General features: G+C 40.4%; 1 protein-coding gene across 22 annotated transcripts in view; it reads left to right on the forward strand.

Annotated features, from left to right (window-relative positions):
- The first annotated feature begins 44 nt into the window (after nt 1–44).
- Nucleotides 45–14,157, forward strand: part of CCDC88A (coiled-coil domain containing 88A) — a 66,090-nt gene continuing 51,977 nt past the window's right edge. For 6 of the 22 annotated variants that reach the window (XM_017745267.1, XM_017745268.1, XM_017745272.1 and 3 more), the window contains exons 1-2: nt 46–862; nt 983–1,083. In XM_017745267.1, the coding sequence (XP_017600756.1) occupies nt 800–862; nt 983–1,083 (164 nt within the window). In that variant the 5' untranslated portion in view covers nt 46–799. Of the gene's footprint in view, nt 863–982; nt 1,084–14,157 lie in introns of all 22 variants that reach the window. The other 16 variants (XM_017745275.1, XM_017745278.1, XM_017745270.1 and 13 more) reach the window with 6 other exon arrangements.

Consider the following 14,157-nt stretch of genomic DNA (forward strand, 5'->3'; position numbering starts at 1 on the left):
TGGGGGAGCGGCAGGAGAACAGCTGGGGAGGGGTCGGGAGGCGCTCCGGGAACGGCGAGGGGAGAGCGGAGAGCGGAGCCTGAGGGGAGCGGCCAGCGCGGGGGAAGGGCGAGGCTGCAGGGCCGGGCGGCGTGTGCTGGTCCTGCCGCTCTCTGGCGTCGTAGTTTAGTGGAAAAGGGAAGGGATAGAAAAGGGAACTGATTTAAAATAGCCCCCGATCCCTCCGGGGGCCGGTTCCCTGTCGGTGCCATTGCACCGGGGGGCAGCGGGGCTCTGGTGCAGCCGCAGCCCGGGGGGCTTGGCTGCGAGCGGGGCGGGGGTCGCTGCCCTCGCTGCTCCCCTCGCCCGGGGTTGGGGCTTTTTGTGTGGGGAAGGGGCAGGATGAGCTTGCGGAGTTTCGCTGGAATCCTTCCTTTCTGCGGCGCTGCCGCTGCTGAAGCAGATCTTTCCTTCCTCTCTTTTTTTTTTTGTCTGATGCAGAATCCCAGTAGCTAGGCAGCCTCCCTCTTTTCTTTCCTTCCTTCCTTCCACCCCTTCGCTATGTAGGAAGGGAGAGGCATCAATGGAAAGGCTGAAAATCGCGTAGATGGACTTTCAGATGCATTTTTTCTTGAAAGAGGAAGATAAATCCCGCTTGCCAGCGCACTGACTTTTGTTGCTATTGCATCGCTCGGTAAAAATGGGGTTCACTCACTCCAGCTGAATCCTTGGAGCATTCCAGAGAGTTGCTGCAGTGAAGGACTTACCTTTATTTTTTGCGTCAGAGGAGCTGCATTGATGTTAACCATTTTTTTGTAAAATGGAGAACGAGATCTTCACACCCCTTCTGGAGCAGTTCATGTCGAGCCCTCTTGTCACCTGGGTAAGCGTTCGTTTTCCCCTCGCTCGTTCCTGGGCTTTTTTGCTCATTGTTTGAGGAGAAGAGCCTTGCGGCAGGGAGCGAGGTGGCGTTGGTGTCACGGTGCTGCTGATTCTGTTCCAGGTGAAGACATTCGGACCGCTAGCTGGAGGAAATGGGACCAACCTGGAGGAATATGTGGCACTGGTGGATGGAGTGCATCTGAACGAAGTCATGCTGCAAATGTGAGTGTGGGCAAGCGCTGCTTTGGGGTTATCTTTTTTTGCTGGTTTGTTTCTCTTGTGTTTTTTTTGCTGCCTTGTGAAAAATCCTTTTCCCCCTCTCCCCATATTGACCTTGGTAAATTACTTTCATTTGTGCTTGACACGGTCATCTGGTGAGTTAAGAGACTTGGGATCGTGGCAGATCCTGACTCGCACAGCTGAATGTCCCAGCAATGTATTTGCAGGATGTATAGTGTGATACAGGCTGAATCATCATTGTAGAAGTTACTGGAAAATGGGATGACTGTAAACAGTTTCCCAGATTTCCACTGAGAGGCATAAAAAAGGTTCATCCCGTTGTAAGTCATGCTTATAAAGAAAATTTTGAATAAATTTGCTTGGCTAATAAGATTCTAATCCATATCTTGGTGCACGTGACATGCAACTTAAGGATGGCATGCAACTCAAACAGGGTTGTTCACTGAGTGAAAGGGCTGTCCTTAAACTCCTTCCTTCTCATTTTCCACGCTTCCAAATTAGAGTAGATAGCAGTTAAGCAGTAAAGCTGATGCTTTAATTGTGAGTGTAGAGTGTTTTCTAGCTACAGCCCACAGAAGAAACATTCTTACATGCGTTTATAAACTGTTTATTGAAAACTCCGGTTGTTAGAAAAAAATCCTTTACAGTGGCTCTCTGTTAATCATAATTTTGACTGGAATGTTGCCCACTACTGTCATGCTGGAGAGTAACACTTGTCAGGTGTCTAGTGATATAATCATAAAAGTGTTACTAGTGCAAAGATTTCTACATACCTTTTTTTTTAAATGTATTTAAAGTCTCTGCAGAGAAATACATCTATTTTCTGTATAGGTATGAAAAGCTATGGGCTTATTGCTGGCTGGGTACATCCATCAGTGCATGAGCAGCTTGTATTGGCAGCTGTTCCTCAATAACACTGCTCAGGGATGGGCATCCTCTTGCTCCGTTTATAGCTTTTACTCATATTTAATGATTTAAAACTTTTTGCTCTTGGTGTTCAGCTTGTGTAACTAATCTGTGTCAAAAGAGCAACACTTTACCACATTTAAGTGTGAATGCACAGCCTTTTGAAACCAATATTTTCCTTGTCACCTACTTCTGTGTAACTAAAACTCCCAAGTATTCACTTCTAATATTCACTCTATTGTTGAAAAACTGGAAAACTTGATGGAATGGAACTTTTTGAAAAAAAAATCCTAAGTGGATTCTGGCACACTTTAATAAGAATTTTAAGTGATGCATTTCACTGAAGAATACTATTTTTATTTTACAACTTCCTTCTTTTTTTTCTTGGACTACGTAAAGTAAGTAGATTGTCAGCTGTGGCCATGCATTTAATATGTAGAACTTCTATGGGATAAAATAGTTCAACAGCTGGAAGGCAAATTTGGCACTGGAACAAGGTGATTTTGAAGAATATAGTCTTCAAGTTAAGCTTTTATCAGTCAGTTTTTTAATACTGAGTATAAATTGATACCTGATGCGTGTATGTAGAATGGAAAATTGTGGAGAAGGAACATTCCCATGCCTAAGGTGCTGTGTGTTGAATTTGGCTGTGACTTTGTGCATCCTTGACCCCGTGCCACGATTGCTGTACTTAGGAAGCACTGGGTGTGTACGTGTGCAAAATGCACATTGGAGATGTAAATTTAAAAAAAACTAGTTTGGTAGTCAGAACAGTGAAACCTACCTCAGACTGGAGGTGTGTGTAAAAGCATTGGTGTACAAATAAAATTAATTTTAGAAATATGTCCCTACACTGGAAGGTCCTTCAGGAACTGAGATGTATTATGGCTGGTTACTGCTTAGAATTGCCTTTTAGATCTCTGTTCGTGTTTTGGGAAGGTTCAGTTTGTTTTGGGTTTTGTGCCAGGATTGAAATAGGGGAAAAATTGTTTCATGTTTTGCAGTGTGATCCTGTCTGCGGTGAAGTCACTGTGGAAACCTGTGTTAACTTCTGGTCCTGTTCAGTTTGAATATCCACCTATTAAGCACCTTCATTTGCAAAAACACTGCAAAGATGCAGCTCTAACTAATCACCAATATAGATTATTTCCAGTGTTTTCCATTTTTATTTCTCTTTTATTTTCCTTTCATTCGTTATTACTCTATATTGAGGAAATATGGCAGAAAAATACTTGTCATGTGACTTCAAAAGAAAAGTGTTTTTCTTCAGAATGTTGGGGTTGGGGAATTTTTTTGGTTGTTTGTTTTGGGTTTTTTTTAAAGCTCAGTGACTTCACATGAGAACTAGAGGTCTGTGGCTAGGAGCTGTGGCAGTGGAGGCTGTTAGAGGTGCTGCTGCATATATATTTTAATACTTACTTTATTCTTGCCAAATGTTGAAAAAACACATTCCGTGACCATAAAAGTGAGTGTTAATATTGGATTAGGCATGGTTTGTAAACAGTTACACAGTCAAAAAAAAAGTGGCTTTGTTAGTTAGAGAAGGTTTTTTGTTCAGTTAAAAAAGAGTTAATCCTGCCCTCCATCATCTGCAAGTGAGAGTTTGTCAGTCCAGCATTTGTTTCTCCTTGTGCTTGTCTGGATCAACTTTATTTTCAACAATTGTAATGATTCAGACAGGGAAGAGAGGAGTCAGCACTGGAATAGTTGCAGGATGCTGGTGGTGCTGAGATTGTGGGGTGCATCAGCACTGAGTTTATTAGTACCTCATCCATGAGAGAATTCATCACATTCCTTGTACGTTTTTTACCTTTGACTTTTTGGATGTTTTGGGACATGTGAAAATTGCACAGATTCTGTTCAGTGTCCAGTTACATCTGAAGGGCTCTTCCTTGCTGGAGATGCTGCAGGCCAATTTAATTATTATTTTTAAAACTTTATTTTTAATTAAGGAGAATTCCAGTGCTTATAATATTAGCTCCCAACTTGAGAGAATGTCTCTAATTTCCTGTTTAAATTTAGGTCCCATTCTTCAAAAGTATCCGGTTACTTACCTTCTGCTGGGATCAGTCAGCATCTGATACTTGTGGATAGAAACCCATCTGTCTTTCTAAATCTGAGCCTTTATCTTTGTGCTCTTTGATACAAAAAAGGGGTCATGCTTCTTGGAAGTAAATCAGAGCACGAGAGATCACTGCAGTGGTGTTCTGCCATGGTAGGGAGGTGGAGAAACATACCAGGAATACTTCATACCTTCACTGGACCTCTGCATCATAGTGCTTCTAACATTATAAAGTGCTCATAGGCTGGAATAAAATCTGTTGTGTATGGTACTGAAATCAGTGAACCAGTGTGATTCAATGGATTAGTCACCTGTTGCACACCCAAGTACAATTGCAGTAAAATAATACTCAGTTGTCCTGGAGATATTTTTCCAGAGCCTGATTAACACCACCTCAGGTTTTTTCAATAGTCTTAGTGTTATACTGTTTATAAACGCCTCTGATCCAAAAAAATCACAGTATTTTTACAGAAACACTCATTTTCTGAGTGGAGTTTATTTCCATTTTTGATAGGTCTTGTTCTCTGATATTTGTTAACTGAATTCCAATAGGATTGTGTAAGAAATGCTGAAAGTCTTCTAGTATGAGCTGTGGTTCCCAAACTGACAAGAGTCTTGCTGGTTCCTTTGAATAAAAAGAGACAGCTGCAAGTAGTTACAAGATTGGGGCTTTCATTACATTTACCACCACCATTAATATTTGGTCAAGCAACAAAGACTTGAAACAGTATTTTAGCTTTAATTGTTCTATTTTACTATGCTTTGTGTTTGTGGAAGTAAATCTGGTTTAAAGGAACTATTGGACCCAGACTGTATGCAGAGTTGGTAATGTACAGAACCAAACTCTGGAACTGAGTTAATTTAATCCACTGTCTGGAAAACCTGGCTGTTTTCATCCCAGTGTGCCGTTTATAACTTTGGTCTTAATTACATATATTAAGTGATACTTTCCATATCAGTCTTTGCATCCAGACATGCTGAAAACTGCTTCAAAGATGAAGTCTTTTATTATTCTCCTGGGTTTTTCCCCTTTTACCATTCTCCCACTGTTTTTTGCTGACTGGATCCACTAGCAGGCCTTTCACACCATCAGATTTTCCAGGTGGACTGGCTGCCTGCTTCCTCCTACCACCCTGGTGGTGTGTGCCTAGAATGTGGACAGCTTCCTTGGCTGCTGTTCTGAGCTCTCAGCCTTCAGTTGTTTGCTTTTTTCCGAGCCGTTGAGCTTGCCAGCCCATACTTCTGGCTTGCCTATATCTTCCCCTGAAAACTGGACTCTGTCTCCCGTGCTGGAGCCAGCTGCTGGCTCTGTGAAAGAGTGCAGGAACAGCCACTCAATCCAATTAACTCCTTCTTGGGGACACCAAGGGGGAGAGGCAGCTTCAGCCAGGCTCTGGCTGGGTGGGGAAATGGAAAAGAGTTTTGAGGAAAAGGAAATGGGTGGCTTTGGCAGCAGAAGTAGGAACATGTCTTTTAGAAAAAGGTCAGGTATTTTTAAGTCTACACCTTTATCACTTCATGGATTAGATTCGCACTTCCAGATGTGCTCTGTCAGGTTTCCACAGGTGCAGGGTGTCACTTGGAATTTGTGAGAGTTGTTGCTCCCAAGAATGGTTCTGCAGCAGCAGGGCTGGGATTTTTCTTCACAAAAGCTGAATTTGTTACAGTCACTTTTTTTGTAAAGAAGCAAATTCTTTAAGAAGTGGTCCAGCACAATGCACACCAGGACTGTTGGAATTAAACCTTTTTGATTAGAGAAAAGGAAAACTTAGTTCTTAGTGTAAAGATGAATAATTTCAGACTGGACCATCAGCCTGCAGTGAGCTCTGAATTGGGCAGGTGAGGTGGACACAGACTGATACCTGCACTTGTGAGCTGATTGGGTTTTTGATAGATAAAGGGGAAAAATGCATGGGTTGAACATGGAATGCTTGAAGTTTTTGTTCTTCACTTGTCTCTGTTTTACTAGTTTTTGTTAGCTTTTGTGCTCTTTTCCACAGCTGATGTCTGCTTTCCTTCATCCTGGCTACCCTGATTTATTTCTGATCAGGAAACTACTCTGTTGTTCACTCTTGTTCCTTGCAAAATTTGAAGTTTAAGAATTAAATAATCTAATCTTCCTTTACACGTCCACATCCACTTCTTTCCTCTCCTTCATGTCCCGTCTTGATTATCTTTCTTTGACTGTGTCTCCTTATATCTTTTGATAGCCTGCTACTTACCCCATCCTTACTCTAGACTACTACCTTGGGCCAGGGAATAAAAACTGAATTAAAAACTATTTTTTAATACATACAGAGGTTTCTCTTAAGTCTGTCAACCTGTTCCATAAATAGCCATCTTAGATCTAATACCAAAATAACTTGTCTCAGCATTGAAAGCATTCTGTCAAGGAAAGAACCTACATTCACTATGGCTTTACAGTTTCTTTTTCAGAGAATTTTGCATTTCACATTCTACATGCTGTTTCAAAGCACTCCATGAGAGTAACAGCAGCAGTAAAATCCAGAGTTTTAAGTTAGTTACAGACCCCTGGCTGATCAGCTTGTACCCTTCAGTGGCAAGGCTGTCCTGCTTCAGATTTCGTGGCTGGTCTGGGGATCTCTCCATGACAAACCTTTGCAAAGTATTGCTCTGCTCTGATCTTTCTTTTAAAAACGAACCTGGTTAACTGAATTTGGGTGCTAAATCAAGCTCATCCTACGCCAAATTTGAGATTTACTTCTGGGTTTTCCTCACTTGTTTCTTCTGTTAAGAAGGGACTTGTACGTTTTGTGTTTGTTCATATGTTCCTCTTATTTTTGATCCCTCCTCTTTTTTCTCTTAGCTAAATAGCAATTTCTTGCCTTCCTTGTCTTTCATAATGCACCACTTTTCCCTAGGTAGTAATTATTTAGGGATCAAGACATTTTTCCAAGATGCTGCTTTGTTAGCACACATGACCTCAGTGGTCAGAGATTATTTGGGACTAACTGTGTGAGAGTCTCTGTGTTTGTTTGCTTTGTTTTAGAGTCCAGTCTTTATCCTGAAGATGCTCCAGAGGCAGTTGTTGTTGAGCACTATTTGCAAAATGCCTTCCCTTTGTTTCATGGGATTAATTGATGCCAAGGCTTTGAATTGAAGCAAGGCTACTGCTCGACCCAAGCAAAAATTATCTGATGTTGTATTTTTGGGCTGGGAGATTGTATGGGATGAGCTCATAAATGGTGTCTGTCACATTCCTGGCCATGCAGTGAATCTTTGTGTTGCACATTTAGAGACACTCCAATGCTTGCTTCCTTTCCTATAGTGATGGAAGACAGTCCACTTAGGTTTATTACAGAATTTTATCTTGGTTTAAGCTGCAGGGAAATATTTGTTCCAGTTTTTCTCTGTGTGGTGTCTTTGTTTTTCTTAAATAAGCCCCTGAGCAAAAAACGTCTGGTGGAATTTCCTGGTAGCTTGGGAATACACTTGCTGTGTATTTATTGTGTGTGCTGGGCAAAACCAGAATACAAATACTAGGAGATGTATGAGAGAATGTAGGCAAATGTTACATTGTCACTAGTCTGAAATTGGGTGTGGAGAAAGATGAAAATGTGTATTTTATTGTTTGTCATTTACTTATAGTGGGTTTCTTTCCCTTCCTAAGGAAGGGAAATTATCTAAAGTCAAGGTGTTCTAACCAGAAGTACTTAGTGGTAATGTGTGTGGTGCTGTTTTTACAACTGAAGAGCTTTCTAGTCACTAAAACTGCAATATGTTTGTAGCTCTGGTGCCATCTTACTTGACAGATCACACATCAGTATTTCCTGCAGTTCTTAATATTCAGTGCTGAGGTGTTTACCTGTGGTCAGACTACTGTGAGTCTAAAGTAGTAACTAATTTTTTTTGAGAATTTGTACCTTCAGCAAAGTTCAAAGTCAAGAGTAAAATGAGTGAACATTTTTCCAAGTCTTTCAAAGGAGAAATTATTTTTGGTAGTTATATGATTATCAAATAAAGCAAAGTACATGCTGCTGTGATGCTGTTAGGATAGAAGAAAAAAACCTGTACTTACAAACTTCTCTTAAAAGTTTTTTTCAAGCTTAAATAAAGAAGGCTGCATAAATATGTATTGCTTTTAAATCCTACATAGTAATTTTCCCTTATATTAATATTTTAAATGTCTTAGAAAGCATATTAGCTCCACAAATGTAATTTGCTCAGGGCCATAAGTGTTTATTGTCTTCTCTGCTTGCTGTTTCCTGGCAGTGATGACAACTTGCTGGCCCTATTCTGCTTCTTTTATAACTGTGCCTGATGTTTCTTCCAAACTAATACCCGCATGTTTGCAGAGTGATCCTCCCAAGGTGCGCTGTGAAAACACTTCCTCACTCCAGTGCCCTGGGATGTTTGGTGCCAAGTCATGCTGCATCTTGTGATGCAGATCTGGGTGTGCTTAAGTGTGAAGCCGATCTTACTGTTGTGACAGGATTTCTGGGGGTGGCAATGTTTGCAGCGTTCCTGTGGTCAGTTGCTTTGAGGTGTTAATCACAAAGTCGAGTAGTTCTCAACTACTCTGTTTGTTAATTGGTACTGAACTGAATAGGTCTTGAAAATCTGGACTCATCTCAGAAGTAAAAAATGTTGGCTCTGAGAGTGCTTGAAGTAGAAGTCAAAACTTCAGGCTTCATGATCCTTAGTATTTTGCTTCTATGGCATGTCCATCTCCTTGCTTTCTGGACCTTTAGCCTGTACCCTCTTGCATCCTGGGCACCTTTGGGGTTTAGTTTGGTTTGGAAAGTGATGTGGTGCAAGTACAGCAGTTGAATTCTCTCTTTGCAAATGAGATTTGCTGCTAAATTGTCTGTAGTTAAAAAACCCCTCCAAACCAACCAAGTAAACCAACAAGATGTCCCTTGAAAGATATTTAGATTGTTGCAGTAGTGTGTGTGTTTGTCAGACTTTTTGGTTTTCGTGTGTTCCCTGAATAAAAAGTTTTGTTTCTTGATGTTTCTTGTAGGAATTGTCAAATTTTTAATGCCTAGATGTGTTTATTTTGTGTATCAGTGTTAAGTGTTCTGTGCTGCACTAGATCCTATAGATTTTCCTTTCTGTGAGTGGCACTTGTTTAATTTGGTGGCAGCCAGATTACCTTTTGCCAGCTGTGGAGCAGAGAGGCTGCTCCACCTCCATTGATTTGTTGTGGGGAGCTCACCCAGGTTACTTGGTGCAGTCAGCAGTGACTCACTAGGTTCAATTTGTGGCAGAAAGCTTTATTTTTTTTACATACTACCTTCTAGTGTGATAGGAAAAGAATAGTCAAGATCAAGGTGAAACAATAGTAATAAAGTTATTTCATACTGTTTGATGATAAAGACAGTGGTTGCTCTGTAAACTTGGAAATTAGGATTTTTAGGGGGATGTTGATTCAGCTACAGGTGTGTGCTTAGTCAATGACAGGTGAACTGTTTTACCTTCTTTCTTGTTTTCTCATGCATTTTGTTCATCTGCATGCATCTTCTTTATTGCTGTTAGGGAAAAGAGAACAGAAATAAATTTGGGCTGTTCTGGACTCAGTTTGGTTTTTTTTTTTTTAAACCCTGGGAGGAAGAAACTAAAGATCAGTCATCAGACCTGTTGAATGTACTTTGATTTTGCCTGGCTGTTGGCTCATTCACATGTAAACCTGGGAGTGTAGAGATGTGAGGGGATGTCTCTTCACGCTGATACTGCTGCTGCAGTGGGACCAAGCAGAGGTTGTGATGTGCAGCAGGTCCCCATCCCTGCTGGGAGCAGGCAGACGCGGGGTTACTGGGCAGGACACAGTAACCTGTGCTGCAGCTCTTCTAGCACCCTCAGCTGTGAGGAATCCCGCAGCTCCTGTGCTGGGAGTGCCAGCCAGGCTGCTGAGGAACCGTGCAGCTGCCCTGCGTAGTTGAGCCCCCTCAGAGGCTGAGCTGAGGCTGGCAGGAGGGAGGCTGTTTTCATATGCTCAGTATCCACGGATACGTTCTTGGCAGGGCTCCCTGTGATCCCACCAGCCACTCCATTTGGGTTAGGCCAGTTGGTCATGGTTTGATTGGTTTTTATTTTTAAGTAGGCATAGGGCTTCAGCCTCCTGACAGTTTATGATGTTGGACGTAATCCTAGGAAGTGGGGTTTTGCACAAGGGCCAAAAGACTTTTGGTGCTAGGTGGGCTTCCTAAAGCTCGCATGATCACGAGGCAGAAAACGTTGGATGCAGCTGTTGAACTTCGGGCACACACAGTCGATCCTTGCTAAGTGCAGAGTTAGCAAAGTGCCCTTAAACTGAGGTATTGGTACTGATTTTGTGGCAAAGGGTATCTCAGTGTTTGGGATATCTTCAGATGTTTGAGCAGATGTCTGCAGAACTACGTGACCATTTCAGCTGTTCATTGGCTGCTGCTCAAACAGTCTTGAGGGTAGAAATGCAGGTGTTGTACAACTAAAAGGTAGATTGTCAAATCTACCAATTATTCTCCAGGGAAAGCCCCAATTTTATTTTGACTTTTTTTATTGTTTTGTCAGTAAAAGGACGCTGCTGTATTAAATCTCTTTGTAAAACATGTTTTGAGCATGCTTATTATTTTCTTGCCAGTAGTAAATAATGAAGATGCCCCTTTATTACTTGAAATCTATCCCAAAATTTTGTTAGCAGTAATTATTGAAATATTTGACAGATACCCAGAGTGAACCTCAGCATTCCAGTAAAAGGACTTTGCAGAAAATATAACTTTATTAGGCAAGCAGCATTTGTTTGTACAAGTGAATGCTGTGCTACTGTAAGCTAAACCACAGGGTAGCATTTCACTGAACCAAATACATTCAAACAGTGGTATATTTCAAATTAGGGTGCGTTATGATACCAGACTTAATCATTAAGTACCATCAAGGAACAGATGGCAAGGGAGGACACAACTGGTTTGCAGTCTGCATAGATTTAAGCATGAGGCCATTAAGCTATCACATTCCCATTTCTGATAGATTTTGGTCAATGAAAAATTAAAGACACATAATCCCTGATTATATGAAGTCCCAATCTGTGATTCATGACTGAATACTGGTAGTATTTCAAAATCACTGAAGTTCTCTCTGTAATCAGGAGTTTTAAACAAATGCATTATTGGGATAGATGCTCCTGTCTGGTTTTATTGCTATTGAAATTAATGTATCTTGTCATAAGTAGGTTGCTCTTAAATGTAAAATTGCTTAAGGGTATCTTTTACTGCTCTGCTTCCTATTGACTTCTAGACAGATTTGCCCTATTTTGCCGGGCTGTTTGCCACTGAAGCAGCTCAGTATCCCCACCTCATAAAAGGAGCAGTTCAGAGCATGGATGGCCTTAAAAATGTTTATAGTAGCCACCAGAATCTTACGGTTTTAAAAAGCTGCTTTCTAAAGCTTTGTGATATAAAGGTCTGTCTTGGAACCAGTTATCTTCAAAATTCTTTGTGTCCAGTTTATTTCGGTGTCATTGGACCTAATGTGTTCTAATAAACAGAATTGCTTTGCATTAATAAAAATATAATCATTATAAACATTTTACTGGTCATAACAATTCAACAGTTCAGCATATGGGTATAAGTACTTCATTGAAATATTTAATAAGTTTTCAAGAACTGTAAACTAGTTTAAAGATGCTCTTACAAGGTTTTGGCAGTTCATGTTTAGAATTTTATCTTTCTGTGTGAAAAATATTTGCACATCAGATTACTTTAGTTATTTCAAGTGCTTGGTAAAAAAACGAATATCCCCTGACTTGGACCAGCCTGAAAAATGCAATTCTACAAAAATACAGTGGAAATGTGTAGCCGACATCCTGCTGTATTATTTCCTCTTTGAGAGGGACAAATTAAGACATCAGTACTTAAGATGATGGACTATATTGACTAAATGAAGAATATTTAAAATGCTGTTTAGTGGATTAAGGAGACTGCTGAGCATTCAGGTTGGAGTCTTTGAGAAAATGAGACCTGGTTATCAGTAATGGAGTGAAGGTGGGTTTAGTTATTTTTTTAAAATAAGGAATCTCCCGTTGAAGGACCTGATTGCGGTCCTTTCAGTAACAGTGGTGTGAGGAGGGATCTGTCAGGCCTGTGCTTGGCTGTTCCATACACAAACCTGACAGTTCTAACACAATCTGAAAGGTAGAAGTAAATCGGTGACTGAAGATTAGGGAGCTCTGTTAAATACCAGCACAGAGGCCACTTGGTAGAAGAATCCCTCAGTTTTAAACATTTGCTTTTCAGCATGAGGTTAATTTTAGTAGGCAGCCTGTAAATAGTCTGTGTTTATAGTCATTTGATGACCTGATGTGGTTAGAAAGATCTCAATTACTGTAGCACAGAGGTAGAGTCCTGTTTGCACTGGAAGGTGCTGGAAGCAGGATTTCACTCTGGGAAGCATTGGAAACAATTTTCTTGCCAAGTCACTCATCCTAGTCATGGCTAACACTTATTGATTGGAAGTGTCAAAGACAACTGACCTCCCATGGTTGTAGAATAATAAGCTAAGAGGACATTCATTACCAAAAAACCAAAAAAAGGAATCTACTACCAACAGTGAGTTATTGAGGGTACATGTTTAATTAAATTTAAAATGATTGGCAGAGATTAGTAGTGTTAGTACTGATGTCTCACTACCTTGTTTTTATTGAACCTCAAAAACAGTGGGTTAAATTTCTTGTTACCATTTCCTATTTTAAAGTTCTGCTGAAAAATGTTAAGGGAACTTTGAGTTTGGGGCTTCTGTTGAGCCCTTTACCACAATCTTTTGAAAAAGTTTAAAATTACTAAAATAAATTTGTTCTGTGCACCAGGTTGTCCCAGGGCTGATGTTCTGATTTTAATTGCTGGTCATCTGCACTAGCAGAGCTTCTTATAACTGGACAGTTGAGTTTTTCAAGTGGTAAAAATACAGTTCCAGAGCACATCTCTGGCCCAAGTCTTCCCAGCAAAAATTCACAAGCTCACTAAACTGCTTCCTGCAATTTAAGCCAACAACAAAAAGCCAAACCTAAACAAAAAAAACCCCAGCTTTCTGTTTTAAGCTACAGGAATGAATCATTTTGGCACTAAGCAAGTCTGCTTGTCGTAGAGGAAGGTGAGGTTGTTAAAAGCAGCCCAAGCCTTCCCTGGTGGCTGGGTCTGATCCCCTGGTGTCAGGAAGATCCAGTGCTATGCAAATGTTAAAGTTTTTGCTCATCCAGGATCAATCTCGGTATCCAAGTACAGCTTTTGAAATGAGGAAATGGAAAGCCTGAGCTTTTATGACATTTGTGTTTTGGGTTCTTGTGGTTGCACACTAATTTTTGTGTTGATGCTAAAATAAGAGCTGTCACAAAATCCAGGAAACCCCTGTGCTCTGTTTTGAGTGCTCTAAAGGGAGAGGCATCTGAAATGTGTGGCTGTAGAAATGCTGCTGAAGATGATGAAAAAGCCCAGAGATAATCCCATGGTCATTAAGATTAAAGATGAAGATTAAGGGCCCAAATCGGCCTTTTGGAGATATGAATGTAGAAATAGGAGACTTCAGCTGATCTCTGTAGGTCAGCAGGATTTATTGTGGATTTTCTCTTCTGATTTTAACAAATTTGAATGAATTCAGCATAGAAAGGAGTCCAGTCCTTACATCTGCAAAGCATAATTATTTTTAGCCCATTTAGTTGCTTTTTCAGCTGCAGGTTGGCTGAACTAATAAACCCAAGGTCACATCTTAGTCACATGGTTTGGCTAATATGTTCTAAAATGTGTTTTAATTGTTCATAATATTTTTAGGAACATGGTGATGAGCATTTAGGAATGAGGCAATTACTCCTGTCCTAATTTTCCTAGATTTGTAATAATAATTGCAGAAAAAAGATACTGTGCCTACTGCTTTTCTTTTAAAAATGTCTCTGTGTTGGAGGTGCATTTTTTATATGACCTGACTTCCTTTCCCAGCAGTGTTTTTTCTATTATTTCCAGTTGTGCTTATAAGCCAGGAAATGCTGATAGCAATAAACTGAAGAAAAGACATAAATATGTCTTTAAAAAATAATTTAATATGCTAAAAGTTAAGCAAGCTGTAAAAGGCAAATAAAGTTTGTGTAGGGCACTTATATA

This window comes from Corvus brachyrhynchos, unplaced genomic scaffold (assembly GCF_000691975.1).
Source record: "Corvus brachyrhynchos isolate BGI_N302 unplaced genomic scaffold, ASM69197v1 scaffold69, whole genome shotgun sequence".
Classification (NCBI taxonomy): Eukaryota; Metazoa; Chordata; class Aves; order Passeriformes; family Corvidae; genus Corvus; species Corvus brachyrhynchos.